The sequence below is a fragment of the Rutilus rutilus genome, assembly GCF_951802725.1.
Source record: "Rutilus rutilus genome assembly, chromosome: 16".
Taxonomy (NCBI): Eukaryota; Metazoa; Chordata; class Actinopteri; order Cypriniformes; family Leuciscidae; genus Rutilus; species Rutilus rutilus.
The window spans coordinates 9,207,199-9,233,256 of record NC_140224.1 but is presented as its reverse complement, the minus strand read 5'-3'; the positions used below and the strand labels follow the sequence as shown (position 1 = coordinate 9,233,256).

Genomic DNA, 26,058 nt, shown 5'->3' with positions numbered 1-26,058 from the left:
ATTTTGCTTTTCTTCTTGTGAGCCAACAAATTTAATTGTAAATATACTGTATAGTAATCGACTGGATGCACTGTGATCTGTACACTCAACTTTGAGAACTCTAATGGTACTAGTGTGCAAAAATCATCTTAGATATTTTTTTAACAGTGCTTCTGGGTAACCAGACTAGTGCCAAGTGGCTTATTTTAACTCAGTTTGGTAAAAAGTTACTTGATGCCTAAAATTAGGTCGAACAATCATCTGCTCTTTCTGTTATTCTACAAAACAAAAGTCTGTTGTGAGAAAATAAAAAGAAATTAAATCAGAGAAAACTCCAATTCATGTGATTTCATGGGATCTAAAGCACCAATCCATCTTCATTTCTGTAATTATGTTGACATTTGGCTGAGGAATATGAAGTATGACTGGACGCCCCACAAAGGTTATGAAGCAACATCAGCATAACCTATTCATACTTTTGTTTGTGTTATAAATATTCTTAGTGAGAATAAGCTTGTTTTCATAAGATTAATGTTTATAATTTGTCAGGAATACGTATAAATTATGCTTTGTTACTGTTTACTTTCACAATGAAAGGGGTCATTTTATGAAGATTTTAATTTTAATGTATTTTTTATATATAGATAAATATACAGAAGTTAAATATTCCATGAAAACATGCTGTATCAGAACTTTTCATCTCACAATTCGGACTTTTTTTCACGCAATTCTGACTTTTTTCTCGCAAATTGCTGACTTATATCTCTCAAATCTGACTTCTTTTCTCCGAATTTTGAGATACAAACTTGCAATTGCAAGTTTTTATAGAAGCTTGTTTCCGGAATAAAAAAATGTAAAAGATAATTGCAACTTTTTCTCGCAATTCTGCATTTTTTTCTCACAATTGCGAGACGTAAACTTGCAATTGCGAGTTATGTCGGAATTGCGAGTTATACACTTGCAATTGCGAGTTATAAAGTCAGAATTGCGAGTTTACGTCTCGCAATTCTGGCTTTTTTCAAAATGAGTGCATGCTATATATTCAGAATTGCAATAAACTCGCAACTGTGAGAAAAAAAAAAGTCAGAATTGCGAGATAAAAAAAAAAAAGTGGTTACCTTTTTATTTTTATTCAGTGGCAGTAACAAGCTTCCATAAAAATCTGTGGCCTTGTGACGTTCAAATGAAGAATTCCTGAACACACGGCCATCTAGTCACAGTGAAGCAATGAGGAAGTAGAGACTGTTATTCCTAAACACCAGAAGAAGATAGATAACGTTCATACTAAAGATAAGAGCAGAGTTGGGGGAAGTTGGGAAAACGCTGTGCTGTTTGGCTGGATGTCATCAGCAGTTCAGGAAATATTGTGATCTTATGGAGACAGTGCCACACAGAGGCCAGTAAAGGTCCAGCAGAAACACTTTACTGAAATGAGTTTTTAATATAAAAGTGCTTAAAAAATGCAACAAAAAAACAAATGTAGACAAATTTCAATTGTGCGTTCATATGAATTTCTTTACAAAAATAACATTGGACTGGATAGGAATTGGACTGAATAGTGAAAAATATGCTATACATTATATAAAAATTCCTCTCTAATTACTTTTTAAAACAATCTCAGGCTGTGATGAAATTGGCTGAGAGAATGTTAGCGGAAACACAAAGACATAGAGTAGGAGTTTTGATTTCATTTTTGGTCACTATATAAAATATCATACTTCTATTTATGTTGTTTCATAGCTAAACTGGAGCTGAAAGCTGCTTAAGTTACTGCGGGAGGAATATTTGGAATACAATACGTTGTTTTTATTTAACGTTACTGGTTTTATTGTTGCAGCATGTTTCTCAAATGGTGTGGTCAGGTCACGTAGATCATAAACTGTGTTTTCCATTTTCAACATATTCTTTTCCAGCATTAAAATAGTTGCATTTTTAATATGAATAAAAAAAAAAAGATTTGATAAAAATATATATAAAAATAGGGTCTCAGATGTTAAGATGTTTGATACACTGATTTTCTCCAAATGATGTGAATCTAGAACAGAGATCGACTGATATATTGATTTATCCAAATTTTTTATGGATAGTTACACTTAGCAAGAACAATAACTTAGCTTTTTTTTTTCTTTTTTATTATCCGATCAGCCAATATATATCTGGTGGCGGGTCTTCAAAGAACTGTCCCAAGAATTATCATTTTTATTGAACATTGTTTTAATTACATAAAGTAAATACACAGAATATACAGAGTTCAATCCCAGAGTCATACAGAGACATTCTTTGGTTAGGTCTTTCCAAAGGTTTGTCGACAAGTGTGACTGTTTCCTGAGTCACACTGCCTGAAGAACATGACATTGATGTCCGTGTACAACAAAAAGATTTTTCTCAAAAAGGTTGCCTTTTTTAACGCTAAAAGAGGGTTTGCACTGGCTCAAGCTGTTGGTAAATCTGGCCCATTGAATAGTGAACACACACAAGCCACAAACCATGGACACACACACACAATTGCTCAAAGGCACCTCAGTCATTTCCCGCCGGTATTGAGAATCGAACCCGCAACCTTCAGGTTACCAGTCTATCTCTTTAAACGACTGAGGTTTGAGATGCTACTCACAACTGTGGCTTATGTTGGATTTTGTCCATTAGTGTTTCTTGTGCTTTTGTACCAGTTTGAGTTTTCATGCTAGTTACTAGTGCTAGTTTGGAGCTGTCCTATCTGGTGGGCAGTCTTCCTAGCATCCACAATACAACATAAACTGGTGACATCAGCAGGGATTTTATCGATTGAGTTTTGATGTGTGCTCATTGTTCTGTAATGAAAGCTGATTGATGGCGTGTTGTGATTTTAGCTGACTGGCAAGGAAGGATCAGACATGTGTTTTTGAATGTCTTCTGGGTGTGATGAAGTGTCCAGGTTGCCAGGCAACGAGGGAAAGCGGAGAGACGCACAGAGACGCGGTGCATCTATAAAAATGGGCTTTAGCGCTGGAGTTGAAACGGCATTCGCTTCTAGTTTATCAGGTTCACAGTCGTCTGACGCAGCTCCCATGTGAACGCCACTGGACAGAGAACCCTGGGAATTTGACTTGAACATGGATTCTGGCTGGGTTGAACTCTGGAAACACAGTTTTAAAGATTGTTCATTTGGTTTATTGTTCATTCTTGTAAAATAAAAAAAAAGACATAACGTTTACTTCAGCTTGTCATTAGCTTACTGTGGATATTGCTTAGCTAAAGGTTAGTATTTAGGATCAGGATGGTTTTGGAACAACATGGAGGTGTGAGTAAGACAGGGAAGGAGAATTTTAAACATTCAGATCAGGGAAAATTAATTAACCCTAGTGAATGATGCAAACAGAGTTCAATTTTCCTGTACAGCAGCTCTAAAAAGAAAATGGTGTCATTGTTCAGCTGAAGTCAGTTGAGTGTTGATACAGTTCTGTTGTAAAGAACATTAGTTATTAGTTCAATTATTAGTTAAATAATAACTAATATATTAATTAGTTAAATTCGGCTATAAAGCAGCTCTGCAAAAAGAGTGATGGAACTGACTTCAGCTAATCCATGAAACCATTTTCTTTTTAGAGCTGCTGTACAGCCGAATTAAACTGTTTGCATCATTGAAACATTGTCCTGTTATTACTGTAAAGCTGCTTTGAAACAATCTGTATTGTATAAAACGCAAAAAAATAAAGGTGACTTGACTTGTGAAAAAGTAGTACACTTGAACATACTTTTAAAAGTATGTAATAGTATAATTAATGACTTAAGTGGCCATTAATATTATATCATCTGCAAGTACAGTTATTTCTTTTTTAAATATACTTTTAAGGCATGAAGTAAACAATTAAGCACACTTCGTTTTCACAAGGGAAATCTGGCATTGAAAAAAAAAAAAAAAAAAAAAAAAATTATATATATATATATATATATTGGACAGCACTTTTACCTGAATGGTAGTGCTTCTACTGTCCAGTTGAATATTTGTAATGGGGAACATGCTGTGAAGTACCGGTGTGCTGCTTCCATACAGTATCGCGGGGTCTGGAATATGGTTGTCAGGTAAAACAGAGCTATATGCTGGAGGCACGGGTGCAATCTGTCTCTGGAGAAGCTGAAGAATCACATTGATGTCTGCTGTCATTCTGGTCTCTAGCCTAAGAGAAGGGGAGCAGAAAACTGCATTTGCTGGACATCCATTCAAATATCAAGTTTTGTGACACGTGAGAATCAGTGGCGAGAACCAAGAGCTTGACAATTATTCAATTATTAAAAAGTTCTATTCTGGTCGATGTATGCGTCAATGTAACAAAGAGAGCAGTTTGGGGCTTGGCTACTGTAGCAGGCTGAGCCAGAGGGTGTTTAGTCGCTGTGGGACCATGGCTGATGCACAGGAAAATGTAACCCCTCCGGTTCTACTCGCACTGCTCCAAGCGGGATTCGAACTGACATGGGAGGCGCTAAAGACCGCAGCCTTTAGCGTCAGTTGCTAGTGCGCCACTTGAAACCAGGCGAGTGAGGTTTTACCGGCACGGCTCTTACTACAAAAAGACATTCAGCTTCGGTAAGAGAAATGCAAGCCCAAAATCGCTGTATTTATACCTTTAAAGTACAGTTCATGAACACGTCAAAGTGAACGGGGCATTGCGATGCTACACGCTACAATGGATGTTTCAGTACTATACAGCATCATCATACACCCATACAGAAAGACAAATGTACCAGTTTATAATGCATACTTTGATGTGTCCAGTGTAGACAGCCTCAAAACATTTTGGTGCATCATATCAAAAAATGCGCCCGGTGCAGATACATTGGTTCCCCGATAGCACACATATGTCTGCAAGATGTCTGTTAAAGGGGTCATATAATGCCATTTTTGTACAAGCTAATATGATTCTTTAGGGTCTAAATTAAAAGTTTGTAATATACTTGAATTAAAAATTCTCATTAGTATTGTAAGAAAACACTAATTTTACCTGGTCAAAAACAGCTCTGTTTTCAGCACGCCGTTTAAGTGCATGTGTCTTTAAATGATAATGAGCTTTGCTCACCCCGCCCCTCTGTTCTGTGCGTACACCGTTTGTAATAATAACACAATAACCATAACGCGTTGTTCATTATAAACGTGGGATGAATTATATTGAGAACGTCGTACATAGAAAACATGCCGTAATGTACCCTGAGTGTAAACCTTAGCCGCATTCATCGTGAAGCATGCTAGCGATTTGCAGAGATTAATATAAAGATTCATATAAAGGTTAATAAAACGTTACACTCACTTCTTCTTCTGGAGGTGCAGCAGGAACACAAATAGTTGGTACCGATCCTTTTTTCAGGAGCAGCTTCTTAGCAAAACCAGCTTTATACTGACCCTCGTTTGTATAAGTCTGGTGTGTGAAATGATTCGCGCAAACATGAAAGCATTGCTGTTGATCGTGGGGAATATTCCCTTCGAAAACAAAACTCAGCCACTGCGTCTTCAGCAGTTCGGATATAGGAACATCAAAATGACTGCTGTGTTCCTTATTGCACCCAAGAACAGAACACCACAATCGCTTAGATGCCATTCTGCTCCAGCGTATCAACAATGGCGGACTATGATGACAGCTCGCTCACGAGTGTGGGCGGGTCTGTGTTGAAACGCTGCTGTCAATCAACAATCGTGGGAGGGGCGTCCGATCTTGTGACGTCATAAGAGCGAACGGCTTGATTTGAGACGGGAAAACATATAAGAAGATAAAAAAAAAAACACTGGATGGATTTTTATCATTTTATGATGGTTGTGTACAGGCACTGCCAACACACATTTCAGTACAATCAACTTGTAAAAGTGCATGTACCATTATATGACCCCTTTAAAGATCACTTCACCAGGAAAGCATCTGCTGCTATAACATCTGATAGACGTCTTTAAGATTTTCAGTTTATACATTCTAAATCATAAACATCTTAAAGACATTTTCTAAACGTCTATTTGACATCTGACAGGAAACGTCCTATAGACGTATTGGAGATGAGCAAACACTCTAAAAAATACGTCTTCCAGATGTAAACACGCACATCAAATAGACGACTCCATGATGCACACGTGCTTTCAGGGTTGGGTTTATTATAAGCGAGACGGTCACGTTCGCTGAACAGAGTGTTAAGTCTACTCAATTGCTGACTCATGACACATAGCAACACAGCTAAAAGTATTCCTAATATGTTGGAGCTTTTATTGAAAGTTGCCTACTTTTACCTGTTGAAACATGCCTTCAGAAGCACCGTTAGAGCTTTGTTTGACTTGGAGGAGGAGCCACGTGCAAGCTTTATTTCTGTAATTCTGCTAAGTGCCACTAGTGTTGCAGACACTACGTACTTCAGCCTTAACTTGTTCCTATAAGATGCATCACATACCTCATAAGCTGAGTCTGCAGGAGCTCCAGTCTGGAGTCAAGTTCACTGGGATGATGATCTGCAAAGAGTGGTGGAGGACATGAGGTCCAGGCAGAGGGGAGGCACTGAGACGTTTCAGCAAAATGAGCTGCCTGGTGGTCAGTCCAGTAATGGTACAATCCAGATGGAGGAGGAGCTTGTGTTAGGAGGAGATATTGAATATTGACAAATCCAACAATTCAAGAAAAACATTCATATTTACAATATGTCATTTAAAGTTCAAGTTTGAGAGATTTTAAGGGTGGATTAATTTTTCAACCTTGAAAATGTTTAGCACTAAAATAGTCAATGACCTAAATTGACCCCAAATTCTTCAATAAATTCCTGCAGTGATGACGTATTTTTGTAGGCAAACTCGGAAGAATTTTTTAATGACGGACGAAAGTTTCGGAGGCTGTGTGTAAGCGTGATTGACACAACGTGAGATCGTATTTATTTTTTAAAGTGCAAAAATTTCGGACTCAGTGTGCAAGGACCTTTAGCATCACCCTCGTTCCCTTGATAAAAACCCAATAGGATTTTTCCATCGGCTTTTGGATTATTGCAGAAAATAAGCTCTGTGATAACCAAAGTTTATGATACTTACACATTTTATTCATCATAATAATCTTCACAAATGAAAACAACTTAAAATAGAATGTCCAGAAACAAAAAACTAAACCTATGCTTTAAACAAACTACACCACGCTCGCACGACTTTAACTAGTGAGTAGATGAGTTTTCCTGTTCGGCGTGATGCCGTTTAATGTCCCCAACAACCTCTGTAGACTGTAGTCCTACTTAACCACTCGTTAGCAACCGCCTTTTTCAAGACAAGTAAAAGCTTTAAAAAAAACCACAAGGGAGTATTACTGTATTTTATGTCATAGAATAAGACTTGAGCTTCTAACATCTTGAGCTTCTGTTAACCACAGAGCTTATTTCAGGCATTTAACCAAAACCTCATTCCAAAAATACACTGACTGCAAGAAAATGAAACTGGAAGTGCTAAAATGCTAAATGTTTTGGCCTACAAATATATGTCATTCCTACAGCACTCTATGGTTTGGCTTCAGGACCCAGATTTTACATTTTTGTAATGCTGTATCCACACCTATAAGATATCAGTATAAAGTCAAATAAATATTGTATGTATACCCACCCAACTGCCCCATATCCATGCCGGGCTCTCTGCTGATCCCGGAGGCACCACTCGCTGGTATTAGTCTCACAACAGGAGAGGGGTAGTCCAGATGGTCTGCCTCAGAGGTATACAGCTCACAATGGCTGATGGGAGACTTGCTGAGGCTTTCACTGGACTGCAATGTGGAGCTTGCACAGCTGCACAGCTCCTCCCAGTGCATGTGAGCAGTTAGAGAATGGTGATGACCCAGCGCCGAACACGTCCGAGATGGGTAAGAGTCATTCTGGTCCATTCCATCTAGAGTAGCAAGACAAGAGCAATAAAAAACAGAAGTGTACTTTTACAATCTATTTGCTGACTTTGCTGACTAGTTAGGTGATTAAAATAGTTTTTTACACAATCTACAAAATTATTCTCTCGTCTTCTGATTTCTGTCGATAGTCAAATGTCTGGCTCTAAAATGAGGGTAGATGTGAATTATGAACTGTGGTGAACTGTGGTGAATATGTCAAGTTTTAGTTTGTTTGCTACAGTTAAAACATTTTTACTTTGTAAATGTAGACTTCTGCACACAACTTCACAATATTAAGTCTCAATGGGTATTTTAGTGTTTGTTTGTGAGTGTTCTACTCACCTGGCCGGTTGCGCCTGTCTATTGAGTTTTGTCTGAGTCGTATTTGGCTTTCATGGTAACCGCAGTCCAAATTTTCACTTTCCATCATCTGTTCAGCCTGGTTACATACCAATTAAAACAATGATTACTGTACAGAGAGGATTTGTCTCAATGTTTTAGATTAATTTATGTTATATTAATAATGTGTTGTGTGTTGTGGAAAAAGTACACTTTAGCATACTTTTCAAAAGCGTAATTATTACAGTAATAATATACTATAAAAGAACAGACTTAAAGGGATGGTTCGGAGTAAAATCAGCCTAGGATCCTTTGCACCATGACATCGAGCCAAACACCCCCACCAGAAGCCTTTTTTCCCTTGGTCGAACATTATTAAAGTTAGAGCTTATTTAGAGATATCAGCTGAATGGCCGAGTTAGCTGTAGCATGAGCCGTCAGGCAAGTGTTATTTAAATAAACTCCTGATGTACTTACAAACTTTCCAATGCCTCGTTTTATGTGTACAGAACCTATTTGTACTACTGTAGAAGTTTGGTACCATTCTGGGCTTTATTAGTGGTGTAATTTACAAGATACAACATTGGATCCATTAGCGCCTGCACTAAGCCATTCGGCTGATATCTCTGAAATAAGCTCTGGAAAAAAGGCTTCTGGGGGGGTGTTTGGCTCGAGGTCATCGATTAAAAAACATTACTGATGTGCATCTTGAGACAAAACAGTGTGTCACTGAAATATTTTAAGACATGCCAGTGCAAGTTGCTTTCAGTTTAAACAGCTCAAACATGCATTTTAGTCTGGGACTAGCTTAAGCCTTGTCTGTGTAACCGGGCATGTAATTGACTTTTATTGGCTTTGAAATATGGTAATGTAATCTCTATTGGAACTTAGTATTGTATGTCATGTATTTAAATATATTTGTAATTGCACATTTGTAATGAAGATGCAATGTAATACATTTAAAATATATTAACTTTAAAAGTTGAATCAAATAAAACACTAAAAGATTATTAACACGAGACTTAAAAGTGAGCTAAAAATGAAAGTAGTGTACTCTAAGTAAACATGCACATTCAGTAATATTACGCGGACTTCTTTTTCACAAGGCATATAAAATAATTAAAATAATTGTGCTCATTATTTCAGTCATAATAATGACTTCAAATCCATCACACAAACTGTAAAGAAATTGTTTAGAAAATTGGTTTGAATCCATCCTATTTTCTCAATTCATTCATTCTTAACTGTGAATGCTAGATTTATCAATGTTTATAATATATATTTACTTTTGTGAGAATTTTTTTTATTAACATTCATTAATCCAATTAATAATTATTTCCTTGGAAGATAAATGTTTATGCTTTATGTTTTTTTTTACCTCAGTACTCAATAACCAGTGAGGGGTATGTATAAATGTGTTTGGGACGTTGAGTTTACACACGTCTCGTAGGTTAAAGGTGATTTCTAGTTTCCTCCAAAAGCTCTCTCCAAAAGCAGGGTACATGTCCAGCACCTCTATAAGGTCGTCTCTTTGGATACGGTGAAGGTCACAGTAGGTAAGTGCAGTAACATCAGCATTACAGCGACCAGGATCTGCATACAGATTTATGGGCTCGCCAAAGATGTCGTTCTTTCCTGTACATGAAATAGGAAGTAGTTTTTATTATGTCTAAACCCACCAATGGATCAGAAAGCTGTTTGCGCAGGTGTAATATAAATCTCACCCAGTATGGCCAGCACAGTGTTATGTTGCGACACTTGAATGGAACCCCGGGAGATGAAGTGGAGAGCTTTGAGCATGTCGCCGTGATGATAGAGTGTGTCTCCAGGTGGGGAGTGGGTGGTTTTGAAGTGCATGGCGAGAGCTCTCAGACACGCTTTACTTGCCCCACGAAACGCTTTACAGCTCTGCAGCAGACTACGATTCAGATGCAGGCAAATGTCAGCTTGCAAACACTCTGGAAAACCTCTCAGGACCTATAATTAGAAAATAAGCGGTATGATTGGGTTTTTATTATATAGATTAACCTATACAGTAGTAGACAACAATGATATCTGGGTTATTGATTCCAGATCAGTATAACCTACTCCATTCATATTAATGCCATTGGTGTAGGACCAGGCATGTTGGAAATATTCCTCCAGTCTCTGCCTCAAATCTCCAGGTATCTGATGGAAGCGGATGAACTCTTTAACCCGCAGCAACTGAGTGTGATAGCGTGTCGTTCCAGAATAAAGCCTCTGAATTATTGCTGAGACATTCCCAAATATGCTGGCATACATGAGAGCTAAAACAAAAAGTCAATAGGAGAATTAACAACAGAGAAAGTCAACAGTGGCAATTGTTTTGACATTAAGCAAAGTTAAGTTATAAGGGTTATTAAAGGTGCATTAAGCAATTTCTGAAAAATGCCGTTGAAAATTTAAATCAACACCCAAACAAACTATTTTGTGAATATTTGCGAGATGTCTGTTATGTGTGTGTGCTGAAAAAAATATTATGTTTGTACATAGTACTGGCAGTGAAAATAGGAGAGAAAAAGTGGATCTGACTAAACAAAACACTCTTATAGCCAATTGTGCTCCTGATGGGGAAGGAGAAAGAGTGAGCAAGTGGGACATTTCTAAGGCTGTGTTTAAAGGCCCATTGAAATGTCTTGAAACGTGCAGGATTATTCAATGTGGTGACGTAATTTTCACTGAAAAAGGAAGATAGGGCGGGACATGTCTATCAGATCCTCTCCTTTTTTTTTAAGTAGCCAAAAGTGTTTTGTTTATATTACAGCTCGACCAGAACCATTGAGCTCGATAAAGCCGCAGTTTCCTACTAACATCCAACAGTTTCTCCAACTAATCTCCTCCATATCACTTTAAAATATAGCATTCTGTGCAGAATTCAAATGGGTCCGATACGTTTTGTAGTCTGCGTCGACTCGCGCAAATGATCTGCTCTGTGCTATTATGTCTCTGGATTTGAGCAAACTGTGTGGGCACTGTGGCGTTTCACGTGACACTAACGTAAAACCAGACTTTATCCGTCCCAATGGAAAGCATATTTAGGGTGTAAATGTTCACACAGAATGCGTTTTGCCTTGAAAAATGTCAGCCGCGGGCAGTGGGATGGGGAAAACCGCAAGGTCTCGAGACACGTCTTTTAAAAGTTGAACTTAATCATTCCCTATACCCTATATAGTGCACTATGTGTAAATAATAGTAAATGTGTGAACAAGTGACCAATTTTAGCTGCAGCTTCAGTGTCTATTTGGTGGTGGGACGCTGTAGATTCTAGAGAGCCTTTGATTGGACAGAAAATCTGATGAGAAGCAGAAGTGCAGCGTGATGTCACCAAAATCACTGAGCTATATTGGCGGAAGTGAGAGACTGTAAGTTTTGAATGCTGATATCTTCTAAATGCGAATTTTGTCGTTGGTTTGGAGCACACTAGCTTATAGATAACAGTAAGACTAACATTTATACCAAAAGCCCCCAAAAAAGTTTTGTTACTTTTTTATACCCTTCTCTCTGTCTCGTACATCCGATACACGGGTACCCACTACTGGCGGAACCCTTGCAATGTGTTTAAATGGAACACCCTAAGCTCTTGGAATCCGCTATGGAGCCGATTTATTATTTACAGGTTTTTTTTCCATATTAATTTATTTTACTCATCATTCTATAGGCCTGAATGTATGCTTGGGCTGTTGAAGTAAATAAAAAAAAATTACACAAACAAAAATGAAAACAATACAATAAACTATAACAGTCAGCTTAAGGTAGCTACAAGTATTATGCTCTTAAATGTCCAAATAACTCCAACATCATACACTAGAGTTGTGTGGGGTGGGGGTAAGCGTGATGTGCTGACGTCACAATTATGTTGCATTGTATTCTATGGATCTGCCTGAAGTGTACGTTGAGTAGCACCCTCTGTCAAAATCGAGGGGTCGAGTGCCTGTCCAAATAAACTTCTCTCACCCACTTGACGAAGATGAAGGCACTTCAAAATGGCAAAGGGGATTTCCCGAGGGGAAGCGCTTAGGGAAGTTTGTGATTGTATGTGTAAAAGTGGAGTTAAATGCAACCAAAAAAAGAAAGATGGCTAAGATATTCCAAAAGAGGATAAGGTCAGTGTGGCGAGCAGGACGAGGCTGAGGGCCGGTGACGTGATTGCTAATGAGCGACACCTGTGAGACGCACCGGTCTCGTATCTCTCACAGAGGAGCGACGACAGTGGAGATCAAGAGAGGCCAGGCCTGGATTTTATTTGTGTTTTGTTATATGTGACAGCAGTCGTCCGTGAGGGGCTGCTGCTGTCTTTTACTTTCATTTTGTATTAGTTTTATTTTTCATATTAAAGTTTGTTGAATGTTCGCCGCTTCCCGCCTCCTCCTCCCCACAACATCTAACTGCGTTACAGTCAGTTATAACTGGAAAAATGAATGGCTACAATTAGGCAAGAGCCAGTCAGGTTAGAGAGTGGGAAGGCCTGAAAACAGATGCCGAGGTTTCTTTGGTTTCTTTCTTTGTTTCTGCTCGATATGAGTAATATTGGTTTTTGCTGTTTCACGTAACTAAGATCCAGTATGCGCTTGTTGTCACAGCTGATTCATCCACAGTTAAGCGAGCTGGCTGATGTGCCAGCTGTAGTTGCCTGTGTTGCATAGAGTGTTCGTTATTTTTGGGGGCGGAGCAATGAAGGGAGGGTTGTGTTTCTTTTGGGTAGGGGTGTGTTTGCTTGGGTGTCGATTTCAAATATCAACAGTGTTTCTCAGAAATTGCTTACTGCAACTTTAAAACTGCAACTAAAAGTAAAACCATAACCATCTGGTATATAGCATTTGCCTACGTCATATACATTCCCACTGTGCTTAAAAGCTAAAGGACTAAGACTCAAAATAGCAAGTGTTTCAATATTTTACTGACATAAAAATATGTCACTCTTTTAAGAGAATTGTTCAGATCCCCCATAACTCTGGTTACACTCTTAAAAATAAAGGTTCCAAAAGCAGCAGCAATGTCAGGATACTGTCTTACAGGATCCTTTTTTTTTCTTAGTGTGAAGAACTTTTTTTATAATCTGTAGAACTTGTGCAATGGAAAGGTTCCATGGATAAGGTTCTTCATGGAACCAAATATGCCAACAAAGACCTTTTATAGAGTGTAGTTCACCAACATTAGCTTTTTAGGTCTAAATGTTACTAGCCAAGTAGTCTAAAGAAGGGATTGAAGAAGTGTTCAGGACAGTGGGACAGAAATGGCATATTTCAGTGTGAAATAAAGTGCTTTTTACAGTTACAGTACTTACAGCCAATGAGCATGACACAGATTGAGAAAATCTTCTCAGAGTTGGTGTTTGGAGAGACGTTCCCAAAGCCCACACTGGTCAGACTACTGATGGTGAAATAGAGTGCAGTGATGTATTTATCCTGATTGGAGGGTCCTGAGCTGGCATCGCTGTCGTTGTAAAGCTTTCCCAGTTGATCGGCCAGGTTATCCAGCCAACCCGTCTTCATGTAAGGCCTCTCCACATGGCCAATGGCATACCAGATACAAGCCAACCAATGAGCAATCAGCAAAAAGGTGCACATGAGCAAAAAGAGGACCGCAGCTCCATACTCTGAGTATCGATCTAATTTTCTGGCCACACGGACCAACCGCAGCAGACGAGCTGTCTTCAACAGGCCAATGAGAGTGGCTGTCGTCTGCAAATTGGATGATGGGAGGTCAAAGAAAGAATAGTGAGCATCATGACACAAATAGTGAGTCCCAGTCCCTTGTGAAACCGAAATACTTTTAAAATGAGTGCCTATTACAGAAATAATATACTTAACTGAATATAAGTAACTGCTTTGAAATATCCCTTATACATTTATATCTACTGTTTTCTAGATTTATTCTACAAAATGCTTCTTAAAAAGATAACAAAACACATCACTGTGTCTTATCGGTATCACAAATAAAACATTCAGTAGAAGTTCATACCTCATCTGATCCAGATCTGAAGATGAGCAGATCAAATGGAATTGCGGCCACCATGTCAATGAAAAACCAGCCTTTGATATAATGGATAGCGATGCGCTTGGGATGGGTCACCACCTCGTTATTATGATTCACGTACGTCGTCCTGAAGGTAATCACAATGTCTATGATGAACAGAATGTCCACTATCCCGTCCACAACATTTAAAGGGTTACAGGTGTAACCACAGGTGTGTCTCCTCTCCTCCTCGAGCTCATTGAGGAGGAAAGCAGCAGAGTACGGAGTAAAGACCGCTGTGTAGAGAACTAGCAGGAGGATGATCCAGTCCCACATGGCTTTAAAAGGACTGTAGTGCAACATGATCCACTTGTGGACGTCTGGAGCCTGGAGCTTGTACTCGGGCAAGACATCAGCACCAAGAGACAGTACCTGTGCATGGAAAGAGATCATCAGTTTTAGCAAGAATGTCTAATAAATGGAAGTCAAAGCTAAACAAGAAATAATAAGATGGGATTTCATTGAGCCTAAGCTGATGTTCTAAAATGAATATTTTGGGTTTAATGCAAGCTCAACTTAAAGTCACCATAAAAACATTGACAGTTCTTATTTTTTATGGAATTTTAGTGTTTATCATAAATTATTTATTTATCCATGCATGTCATTATTTATTTATAATTTATTTTAATTCATGTGCCCTTGTAACCTTTAATCAAATTAACTTCTTGCAGCATCATCTTTTTCTCTTTTTTGATGATGTGTTTACTGGCGTGAGGGTGGGAAAACCTGTCACTCAAATGAAATCGACCAATAGCAGACCACAACCATCCAACAATCCATTAAATTCCCGATGGAAATAAATTTTCCTAAATTTTTTCTCGTTCGAGAAGCCGTTTCACTCAGATATAAATCCAAACTTGACAGCTTGTCTCTGCCAGCTTGGTCATTTGTGGTGTTCGGCTCTAGGCTTTGTAATGCTGCTGCAATACAGCCAACCCCTACCCCAAATAAGATATGTTCCTGGATCAACATAATTTATTGATCCTGGAACAACATTCCTTTCCAAAAATGTAGTCCTATCCCTAAACCTAAACCTACCCATAACATATCCCTAAAAACAGAGTGAAATGATATGTGAATAACATGGATGTAGAAGCACCAAAGGTTTGTGTTCTCTTTGGAAATAGAAAGAGGAAATGAAGGGAGAATTAGGGGAAAAGGCACTCAGAATTTGGGCAGACTGATACATTAAGGTTTCGTTAAATAATCTAAACAATATGTGGAGTGAGACCTTATAGCTTCAACTACATGATGATCCTCTACAGTTTTGGAGCGGGGGCCACAGGGGTTATGGATTTTTGCCATGGCAAAGAGCCATTTCTCTTGCACTAAAGGTTCATGTGTCTGTCCTAACGATCTTTCCACGAGTGGTTTTTGGCCACATTGTTTTCCATGTGCCAACTGCTTTTATTATTCAGACATCAACTATCAAGTGCTCGACTATTTTGATGTGAGAGGATCTGAATATGTTGTACAGCAGCAGAAGTTTTTACAAAAACAGTCTAAGATATAAAGCAAGCCCAACAATGCATCCTACCTGCGTGAACTTCTCTGTCACGTACTGTGTGCGCTCCTTCACCTTTGGTGTAACAAGCTCAATGTTGCAGTTTGCCGTGGAGTGATTGGATCGACGCAAGTTTAGATTGAATGAAGGGAATCGGTTTAAAGCTTTCATCCGCTCAGAGCTGCTGGAGGTAGAGTTCCACAAACTTGTCTTCAAGCCTTTATGATAAAAAATAAATAAAAAAAAAAGGATTGAATTCAGAGCAGTGATTTATTGGATGACATTTTACTAAAGATATATATATATATATATATGAAGAGTTCAGATGCAAAAGCCTCTAAGTGCCATCTGAAATTTTCTTCTAGAATGATGATTTTTATGAAGCTTGTATATTTAAGTTCAGTAATTTCACTTAAATGGCAATGAAAATTACCTATTAATTGCCATTTAAGTGAAATTACTGAACTTAAATAAACGAGCTTGATAAAAATGATCATTCTAGAAGAAAATTTCAGATGGCACTTAGAGGCTTTTGCATCTGAACTCTTCATATATATACACACACACACACACATATATGTAAACAGAAAATACAGTAATTTTATTTATTAATTATTTAAAAATGTTTTATAATTATCAATTAAATATATTGAACTTATATTATATACAATTCAAAGAAAGATAATGCCCCCAATATTACATTCTGATACATACATTTTATATAAAGAACTATATTAAAATGTGAGAACAAGGCAGAGTTAAAGTGAGCTCGGTCAGGAGACAAAATGAGTTCACATTTGTTTAATTTAAGTATCAACTTTGTCTCAGATATTTCCCCAGAAATCTCTTGGGAGAAAAAAACAGTACAGTCGACACACGAGTCAATTGCTGATATTCAGGTGTAGTATATTAATGTAGATAGCGTGGCTCAGATAATGATCTTGGAAGGATTTGATGAGATGCTAGATGTTCTTCGACTTTGGTATCTTAGAAAATCTAAGCACATGTTAAAAAATTATTAAGAACATCTGAAGCACAACAGAATATGAGATTAGTCTTTTTCTCAGGAAGAACATCTGAGAAGCAGGAGACTACATTTGCGCTTTTAATTTCATTGATTTCAAAAATATTAAGGAGATCTCTTAGTGATTTTTATTTTCTATAGATATGAAATGACCTATTGCCACATAAAAAAAAAAAAAAAAAAAAAAAAAAAAATTGAAGAACCAGCCTACTCCCCTTAACAAAAGAAAATCTACTTTGTTACTCTTACTCTGTAACCACAGTAGTTGCGGTTTGTCCCAAATAGTGTTAACTTCACATTAAATAATAATAGAACAATAATATCATCTACTCATGAAAGCAAATTTTGTATCAGAAATTCCTGGTATCCAGAGAAGTAGCTTCATGTGAACATCCATCCAGAAAAATTAGCAAAATCACATCTTTAACAGTTTTAATATCCCGTTCTGGTGCAATTAATGTTCCTCCTGTAGTCTTGTTCTAAACCAGCTCTCCTGATGCAAATCTGTGCCTAAATTAAAGTGTCTGTTGCTTTTATTAATCAGTTATTATGTCCATTTATTGGAATGACAAGCAGATGTTCAATTTGTGGTCATCTTATGAATGATCTAGGGTTTTTTTTCAAATTTTTTTTCTCTGAGTTTTCAAAACATACCTAAAATCAGTTGTAAATCCTTCAAAGAAACTGTCTTCACGAGTGGAAGCTCCTCCTACGTCACTGTTGGGGTCTCCGTTCTACATCTGACCTTAACTGAGAGACACTCCACTGTACAGTAAAGTTATATAATAAACTCTCTCTTACCGTGGAAGTGTTGCATTTTGTCAGATCTCGCCGTTACCCGCCAGGGCAATCTGTTCCAGACCCAGCTTCATATGGTACATAATCCACATGCCCTTCCTGTACAAACACATTGAAATCTCTGATAGGGTCGTCCTCTCGTGACTCGACCCAGAACATCGACAAACAAACCCTCACATGGACAAAAACCTGTCAGTGTGAACCAGTTAGCTGCATGCTGCGGCAGCGGATCTGTTGAATCAACAGAGTGTTTTTGCCTTCAGGACCAACCTCTTACCAGAAAAAAATGAATATGCGAACGGGAAGAGACTCAGTGTAGGATCAATATTCACATCACATATAGATTGAACTCTAGGCCTTTGATGGGGCTTTACGTTAACCTATTGATAATTCATCATCATTCAATCACTAAAGACAGGAAGTGGCCTTGATTAGTGAAACAGGATTTTCTGAGAACTGACTGGCCATGATTTGGGTTACGCACAGGACGCCAAGTCTGTATTACTACTGTATTATGCATATTTATTGCTATATTCATAGTTATGTCTGATAATGAGGTCCCAAACGAAGGCCATTAATTATGACACAAAGTCTAATATCTTCATAGATGGAAGAACTTAAGTTTCGTTCAAGTTATCCAGGGAATTTCGTATTTATGATATCTGGTGTGTCAATCACAATGAATATTTTCTACAAAACTTTTAACTCTACTTTTACAAAATGATGAATAAAGAATCTCTACGTTTTTGGTGTTTTGGTGTTATGAAGGTGCTTTAAATTGAATCGTAATTGTACAATACTGTCGTATTTTGTACGTGCAACTTAGATAGTTTTATTTTAAAGGTATAGCGGAGGATTTTCCCGAATTTTAGAAAAGAACCGCCCTCTCCACTTTTTGAACAAATGCACATGCGCAACACTCTACCCGCTCCCGAAAGGGAACGCCTATTAAACGTGTGCACGAGAGAGCATGCACGAGCTAATCATAGCTTACATTAACTTTTACTAGCAGTGATTTTAAATGGATTTCTCCAAATAGCATGCCAAACTTTACCTGTCAAGTAGAAACTTCGCGACTGAGGCATCAGTGGGAAGCCCAACCTGTTTTGAGCGCACGCCATCGTGTGAATCGTGTGCACGAGCAGTACAACGGCCTTACGTAAACATATCACCAGAATGATTGACACTTAGGAGGACCAATAGTCTTGATGATCCACCCGGAAAAAGAAAATCCTCCGCTATACCTTTAACTTAAACAAAATATAATTTCATTAATTTCAACTAATTTACCATTAATACACATGCTATCTCATTCCCCATATCTTCTCACTGCCACGGTTCCAACGCAAAGTTCAGAGTTTCCCACTCGTAATTAATTAATTATAAAAAAAAAAAATGCCATGTGTTTTCAACTCGCAAATACAATCTCTCCGACATGACTTGAACACAACATTACCATTTAAAACACAGCTTGTATGTAATATTTTTTTGTTTTTTAATAAGGAGCAATATATGGCCTCTGGATTTGAATTTTATGAAAAAAAATTCTAACCTTATCAAAAACACAAAACTAAAAATGAAATTATCATCAAATACAAAAGTTGCTGAAAATATGATACCATAGCATGGTAAATGCTCTGCTAGAATACATTTGAAATAATTGTCTGGTTCCAGTGTTGTAGGTTTTGATGTAATTTCAAAACACGTGTTGTCAGGTTTTGGAATTATTTGGATTTTTTCCCCATTAGCTCATCAAAAACCAATTCATAGTAGTAATACATCCAACAACATTCACGTCTGAAACAGTGAACACAGATATTAATACAGTGTCTTTGCCGAGGTACTAAACCCATAACTAGACAGGCCAAGAATATTATGAAAACTATCAAATGTTTAAATGAGAAATTCAGCCCGAATTTGAAATATCTGGGGCAGTTTTTTTTTCACTTTCATTCACTGTCATTTTTGCCCCAAGCCACGATTAATTCCTGACCCTGATTCTCACTGTTCAATAAACATTTGCATAGAGCAGCTTTGTTTTTCCTTTTTTTTTTTTCAGACTCTGGGAAAAAGTCACCTTTCTATCTCTTTTTATACAGAACTGATTTTCAAAAATACGGTAAATTATTTTCCGATATTCAATTGTGATTAGTGCCTAATCTTAACTTATAACAAAAGTTTTATGATCACAACATTCAGTATATAACGCTACTCAAAATGATACACATCTATGACTAATATGTCTTCTTTATTGCCATGATGGAGATATATCAACAAAGTCAATCAAGCATTTAATCATCACACAATAAATCCAAGTAAAGTCCAATCAAATTTGGCCAAGCAGGTCATTTTGTTCCAGTTGCTCTTAAGGCATGTAGAGCATTAATTAGTCCATCTATCTGTGACTTACAGTACTGTGAACACTAGTTCTGTGCGTGGATGTTATCCCATACCCGGACCACATCAGGGCAGTCATTGACAGCCTCCAGCAGGGTGAACGCTGTCTGTAGCTGAGTCTGAGTCAGGAGAGAGGGTGTGTGAGGAACAAACTCCAGTCCGGATGACAGTGTGTGAATGCCCAGACTTTCCAGAGCATTCCGCACAGCCTTCATTGACGTCATGTCACAGACAAACTGAAAGGGACAGATGGTTATTAATAACTGAGACAATTTCTCCTGACAAATTCAACACAATCCTCTAATTACTGGCAATATGTAAACAGGAGGTATACAGTATAACGTCACTGAAATACAAATCTCTGAATATACAAATTAGTTCCGGCCTCCACTCAATGGGTCAGCTGTAGTAAACTACTCTGCACAATGGCAAGTGGAAATATTGGTTTAATTCAGCCATACATGTTTGAACCAGAAACTGATTCAGAAGAAGAAGAAGAGGAAGAGTGAATTATACAGGGTTGTCTATGTATCAGATGTATCAGAACGGTAATGCGTATTATGTATCGATCTCTACAACGTCAGACACATAACAGTAATAGATATGAGTTAGACTACATTAACAAACAGCTAATAATGTGTTTCTAATTTCACACATTCTCCCCGTTCACCATCTCAGAGTCAATCAGCTGCCTTCTAAAAACCAGCATCCTTAGAAACACTTTGAACATCATAGAAATTCAGTAGAGAAAGGCATAATAGTTCATCACAACATCGTAACATCATAATTCACCCTGTCCCTCCTTAAAGGTGCTCACTGTGGAAAAGCCCCGCAACAGGGGCAGTTTCAAACTGAAAGAGAGTTTTGAGAGTTTCTTTGGTTCACTGCAGTTTTAAGGAGAATACTCAGCAATGGTGTTGACTTATGAATTTGCATATGATTTGTCACCCCATAGACATAAACAATGTTAAAAACTTGATTTTCACCACAGGGGTCTTTGGTAATCAATGTATAAAATGCCACAAATAGTGATTTGTATTTAATTTTCAAATCTTATAATATTTATTTGACCTGTGTGGTTATGCGCCGTCAGTATAATGATCAAATTTAGTTTTTATACATTTATATGAAAAGAATGTGTTGGACATTTTTTGTGATTTAAAATCATTGTTTCTTGACTGATCAGATATATTTAATTAAACCATGCATTCCACATTTCAGGGAATATAAAAGCATAATTAGTCAATTTGTTATAAAACTACAACTTCCTTTGTTTTGTGACTGTTGTGAATTAATAAATGATCAAACTCCTCTTCCTGTAAATCCAATAAAAAAAATTTGCCAAAGGAAATTCAAATTCACACTCATAAATTTGAAGGCAGATTTAAATGCTTCAATTCTGAATTTCATTCAATCCAGTTAAGAAAGAGTGCTCAGACCTGTAGTATGGGTCTCTCCTCCTCATCCTCTGTCTCCTGCACATCTTCAGCTCCTGCCTCAATGGCCAGTTCTAGAGCTTTCTCAGAGGAGATCCCATCTCTGGATGCTGCCACAATACCTTTCCTGTCAAAATTACGGCGCGCTCCTTCACACAGCGCCCCGCTGTGGACAAACAGAGAAAAGTGCTGTTGATTTGTCTCAATATGCACATCAGTAATGTTTTTTTCTAAGGCATGTTTATAAAAGCTAGTTTAATGTCCTTATTGAACTAAGGCCTAATCGTGGCTTAATCGAAGCCCTGTCTGTAAAACTAGGCCTATATACCATATACCTACTTTTATCTTATTATTTTCACAACTCATCATCACTAACCCATGTTTCGTCATGATACGTTTGAGTTCACCATGGGATCGTGTGTTGTTGTCAGTCAAAACCTCAATGAGTAGCGTGCACCCGCCCGGTCCTGTGGCCTCATAAAGACACTGTACACCTGGTTTTGACTTCTATTATACATTAAAAAAGACAAAAGAGTTCCAGTTAATGCTAACATTTCATCAATGCATGATTAACTGAATAGAAAATTCTAGAGCATTTTTGAAAGATTTTATTGCTGTATGGAAACAAACAGAACGGTATGTAGGTGAGTAAAATAACTCTTTTCCTTTTTTAATATATTTTTAAAATGCAACTTATTGCTCTGATGGCAACGCTGAGTTTTCAGCATCCTTACTCCAGTCTTCAGTCTCACGTGATCCTTCAGAAATCATTCTAATGTGCTGATTTGGTTCTAAAGAAACATTTAATATTATTATCAATGTTGAAAACTATTTTTGCTGCCTAATACATACAACCAGAATACATATTCCCCCCAGGATTATTTTTTGAATACAATGTTTAAATGAATAGCATTTAAAATAGAAATCTATTGTAACATAATAAATGTCTTTACTGCCTTTTTTGTTCAATTTAATGCGTCCTTGCTGAATAAAAGTATTAATTTCTTTTCTTTTTAAAAAAAAAATCGTACTTACCACAAACCTTTGAATGGTACTGTAGCACAGTTTACACAAAAATGTTAAACAGCAAAAATTGTTTTCAACATTGATAATAATCAGAAAAGTTCATTGAGCAGCAAATCAGAATATTAGAATGATTTCTGAAGGATCATGTGACACTGAAGACTGGAGTAATGATGCTGAAAATTCAGCTTTGATCACAGGAATAAATGACATTTTAAAATATATTTAAATTGTAGACTCAAATATTTCACACATTACTGATTTTACTGTATTTTTATCAAATAAATGCAGCATAGATGTAGAATCTTATATACTATGTTATCATATATATATATATATATATATAAACACAAATTCATCCATGCAGTGGGTATGAGGGTGAAACTGTATGAGGGTGAAAACCTAAATTTCTTAATCATGATCTATCTATCTATCTATATATATTAAAAATACAAAAAAAATCAATTATATGGTATTATTTAGAATGGTAAAATCTGCCTTACAGCTCCTTTTATAGCTCCTTCTACAGTGGCTTTCGGAAGATTCTTGTTCCGACACTGCTCTAGAAGTTGTGCCAATGCAACATTAAATTCTGGATTGGGTCCTCCCTCTGAAACACAAGCACAGGGTCATCTCAGCAGGCACAAGTGTAGTGGAACCACAGTACAGTGATTATACCAGATGTATCACATGGTAAATACTATGTTAATTACATGGTCAAAAAAAAAAAAAAAAAAAAAAAAAAAACTAGCCCCATGGTACACTTAAGTATACCATGGTATTACCATACTTGTTGGTTAGTGGCAACTTTTTTGTAAAATCTAATGCATTCACCTCTGACTGCAATCCTAATCATCATGGTGAACTTAGCAATCATACGGGCTCGAGCAGCATCTTTGGGTATTTTAATGTCCTTCACTTTGGACCATTTGTTGTGTCCTGCCCAGAGCACAGGGCTCGAGTGCAGAGCTCTAGCTGGACACTGACAGGCTCTCTGAACCGCTGAAGACACTCTCACTGTCAGTCTGAAAGCGTTCAGCATCATGTCTCCTAACACTGTCCTTCCTTCTCTAAACAGAAGTAACTTATGTGTCCAAAATCAAATGACTTTGGTCGAACTTTAAAATGTCATGCTGTAAGGCTTACAGGTCTTGAGCTTCAAGCCTTCAACATGCACGTTTTAACCATAGACTGTAAAAAAACGTTTTATGACAGTTATTCAATGTATTCCGTGCTCGTTATTAGCAAAAATAAACTAAATGGTAACATAAAATTATGCCATAGCTCTTGTCTTTTGCAGGGCTACTTTATCCCACACGACACGAGCCCAAGAGAAAGCAACACTGCAAGCGTCATTACCGGTGAACAAACTAATGCCAAAATAAAAGTCCTTAAGTGCACTCGAAAAAAAATTTCAGTAATATATTTCACTCCACATTCTACAGAAAGTTAAAATTGTATAATATAATATAATATAATATAATATAATATAATATAATATAATATAATATAATATAATATAATATAATATAATATAATATAATATAATATAATATAATATAATATAATATAATATAATATGGTGGACGAAGAACACAAAACTAGTACTTGAGTAAAAGTACAGATAGCAACCCATTACTCCAGTAAAAGCATTAAGTAGGCTACTCCTTTTCAATTTTTCTTGAGTAAAAGTGCAAATGTACTTTATTTTTATTGTAGGCCTACTTTAGTATTAAAAGTAAAAAGTACTGATTGATGAATGTTTATCTATTTTGCAATTTTATAAATAATGTAGCTGTAGCTATACATGTAGCTAAAATAGGTTAAATAGAATTGTCAACTAGCGACACTAGTCAATAAGGAAGATTATGCAGAAACTTAATGGCATTATATATATATATATATATATATATATATGTTCCACAGACAGGGCTAAGACTAAGCCAGGATTAGGCCTTAGTTCAATTAGGGCATTTAAGGAGACTTTATAAACGTGTCTTAGAAAAAAGCCTTACACAATACTGCGGTGCATCTTGAGACAAAACAATGGCACTGACATATTTTAAGATATGTCAGTGCAAGTTGCTTTCAGAAAACCTTTTATTTTATTTTACTCAAATGTTTGCGCATATGGAAGTAAGTAAAGTCTACTTAAGTTAAGTGAAAGTAACAAAGAAAATAAGTAATTTTACTTGGCTAGTAAAAGGTTGAGTAACATCTATTTAGTTGAAGTTTCCTTTGCAACACATTTCACTCAAACAATAAAACATCGACTTAAACTATACTTTAAAATACATGCTTTACCTGGAAACATCCAAGTAATTAATACAGTAGATATCGTGTGAGACACCATATCTTTAGCAGAAGTTATATGACACTTGAACACAGAGACCTCAATACTTGGTAGACAATACACAATGACGGTAACATTTGATGGATCATTTTTGTGTTTGAATGTGTCATTTCGAGTCGAACTCGAACACAAGAACACAAAATGGCAAGTTACTAATCCTAACAACAAAAGCAATGATAAAACAGTGTAAATAAAGCTGGGAAACAGTGAAAAATCAACATAATTAATTATTCAAGGCCCAGCGCATGATGGGAACACCAGTATCAGAAAAGTTGAGTAATTTTACTTAATTTTCTACAGGCTTGAATTGAGTACTAATATAGAATTTCACTGTAACATTGTAAGAACGCTACAAACATTAGTTTTACATCATTTGAATGCGGAAGATGCGTGAGCATAATTTGCGGTATTTTTATTTTTACCCAAAACAATCCCCGTTCAGACTTGATAGCACTCATACATCATGGAGACGTCTATTTGATGTGTGTGTTTACATCTGGAAGACGTATTTTTTAGAGTGTTTGCTCATCTGCAATACGCCTATACAACGTTTCCTGTCAGATGTCAAATAAACGTTTAGAAAATGTCTTTAAGATGTTTATGATTTAGAATGTATGTAAAACTGACATCTTAAAGATGTCTATCAGATGTGAGTAGACAAGCAGATACTTTCCAGAATCTTGCAGCATACCTGTGCTATCTGGACATGTCCTGATGTCTACATTAAGCATTTCATATGGGCCTAAACAGCTCACCCTTTTACAGCAAATTTAGTTCACCAACAACTGACAGTTGTGACCTAAATATGATTTTCATTTATAATAATAGAACCTAAAATGAGCACTTAAGCTCCGAGGATCTCCCAGTTCTTGGATCATTTTGAGTTTGTTAACTGGAGACTTGCTCTGACTGAATCATTTGAATTAGTGAGGTGTTGACTCGAGAACGAAATTAATCGTGATTTGTGAACCTATTAAACAGATTAGTTCAAAAGATTCAGCTCGTTCACGAATCTGACACAGCTATTCGCGTCTCGGAGCGAGTGACGATTTCTTCAGTAAATAACTAGGAACGATATGTTTATATGAAATGTAGTGGAGTAAAAAGTACAGTTTTATGCTGAGTGAAGTAAAAGTAAATTTTCCCCAAAATGAAAATATTTAGATAAAGCACAGACATGCCTTGAAAAATGTAGGCTGCTTAAGTAGCCAGTAACAAAGTAGCCTAGTAAAAAAACATATATAAAATACAAAAAAATACTTTAATAATATAATATAATATAATATAATATAATATAATATAATATAATATAA

General features: G+C 36.8%; 2 protein-coding genes across 2 annotated transcripts; both read right to left on the bottom strand.

The window, feature by feature from the left end:
• Positions 1-2,154: 2,154 nt before the first annotated feature.
• On the bottom strand, positions 2,155-18,581 carry kcnh6b (potassium voltage-gated channel, subfamily H (eag-related), member 6b). Its single transcript, XM_084434510.1, has 12 exons — positions 17,540-18,581; positions 15,748-15,932; positions 14,157-14,582; positions 13,480-13,876; positions 10,263-10,462; positions 9,899-10,151; positions 9,616-9,809; positions 8,178-8,274; positions 7,562-7,840; positions 6,382-6,556; positions 3,929-4,136; positions 2,155-3,094 (listed from the first exon to the last, which is right to left on the bottom strand). The coding sequence occupies exons 1-12, from the start codon at positions 17,553-17,555 to the stop codon at positions 2,825-2,827; spliced, it is 2,700 nt and encodes an 899-aa protein (XP_084290636.1). The 5' UTR covers positions 17,556-18,581; the 3' UTR covers positions 2,155-2,824.
• A 1,186-nt stretch (positions 18,582-19,767) lies between these two features.
• taco1 (translational activator of mitochondrially encoded cytochrome c oxidase I) lies at positions 19,768-23,759 on the bottom strand. Its single transcript, XM_084434511.1, has 5 exons — positions 23,227-23,759; positions 22,896-23,002; positions 21,746-21,876; positions 21,373-21,535; positions 19,768-20,169 (listed from the first exon to the last, which is right to left on the bottom strand). The coding sequence occupies exons 1-5, from the start codon at positions 23,435-23,437 to the stop codon at positions 19,960-19,962; spliced, it is 822 nt and encodes a 273-aa protein (XP_084290637.1). The 5' UTR covers positions 23,438-23,759; the 3' UTR covers positions 19,768-19,959.
• Positions 23,760-26,058: the final 2,299 nt, after the last annotated feature.

Excerpts from the sequence above, each read along its gene's own strand:
- kcnh6b (XM_084434510.1), bottom strand. Across the intron at positions 14,583-15,747 it reads TGACAGAGAAGTTCACGCAG|GTACTGTCTCTTGGTGCTGA; the intron begins GTAGGATGCATT and ends TTCCATGCACAG. Across the intron at positions 13,877-14,156 it reads TCAGATCTGGATCAGATGAG|ACGACAGCCACTCTCATTGG; the intron begins GTATGAACTTCT and ends TCCAATTTGCAG.
- taco1 (XM_084434511.1), bottom strand. The coding sequence starts at position 23,437 with ATGATGCTGAACGCTTTCAGACTGACAGTGAGAGTGTCTTCAGCGGTT. Across the intron at positions 23,003-23,226 it reads GATTAGGATTGCAGTCAGAG|AGGGAGGACCCAATCCAGAA; the intron begins GTGAATGCATTA and ends CTTGTGTTTCAG. Across the intron at positions 21,536-21,745 it reads CGTATCATGACGAAACATGG|CGGGGCGCTGTGTGAAGGAG; the intron begins GTTAGTGATGAT and ends GTTTGTCCACAG.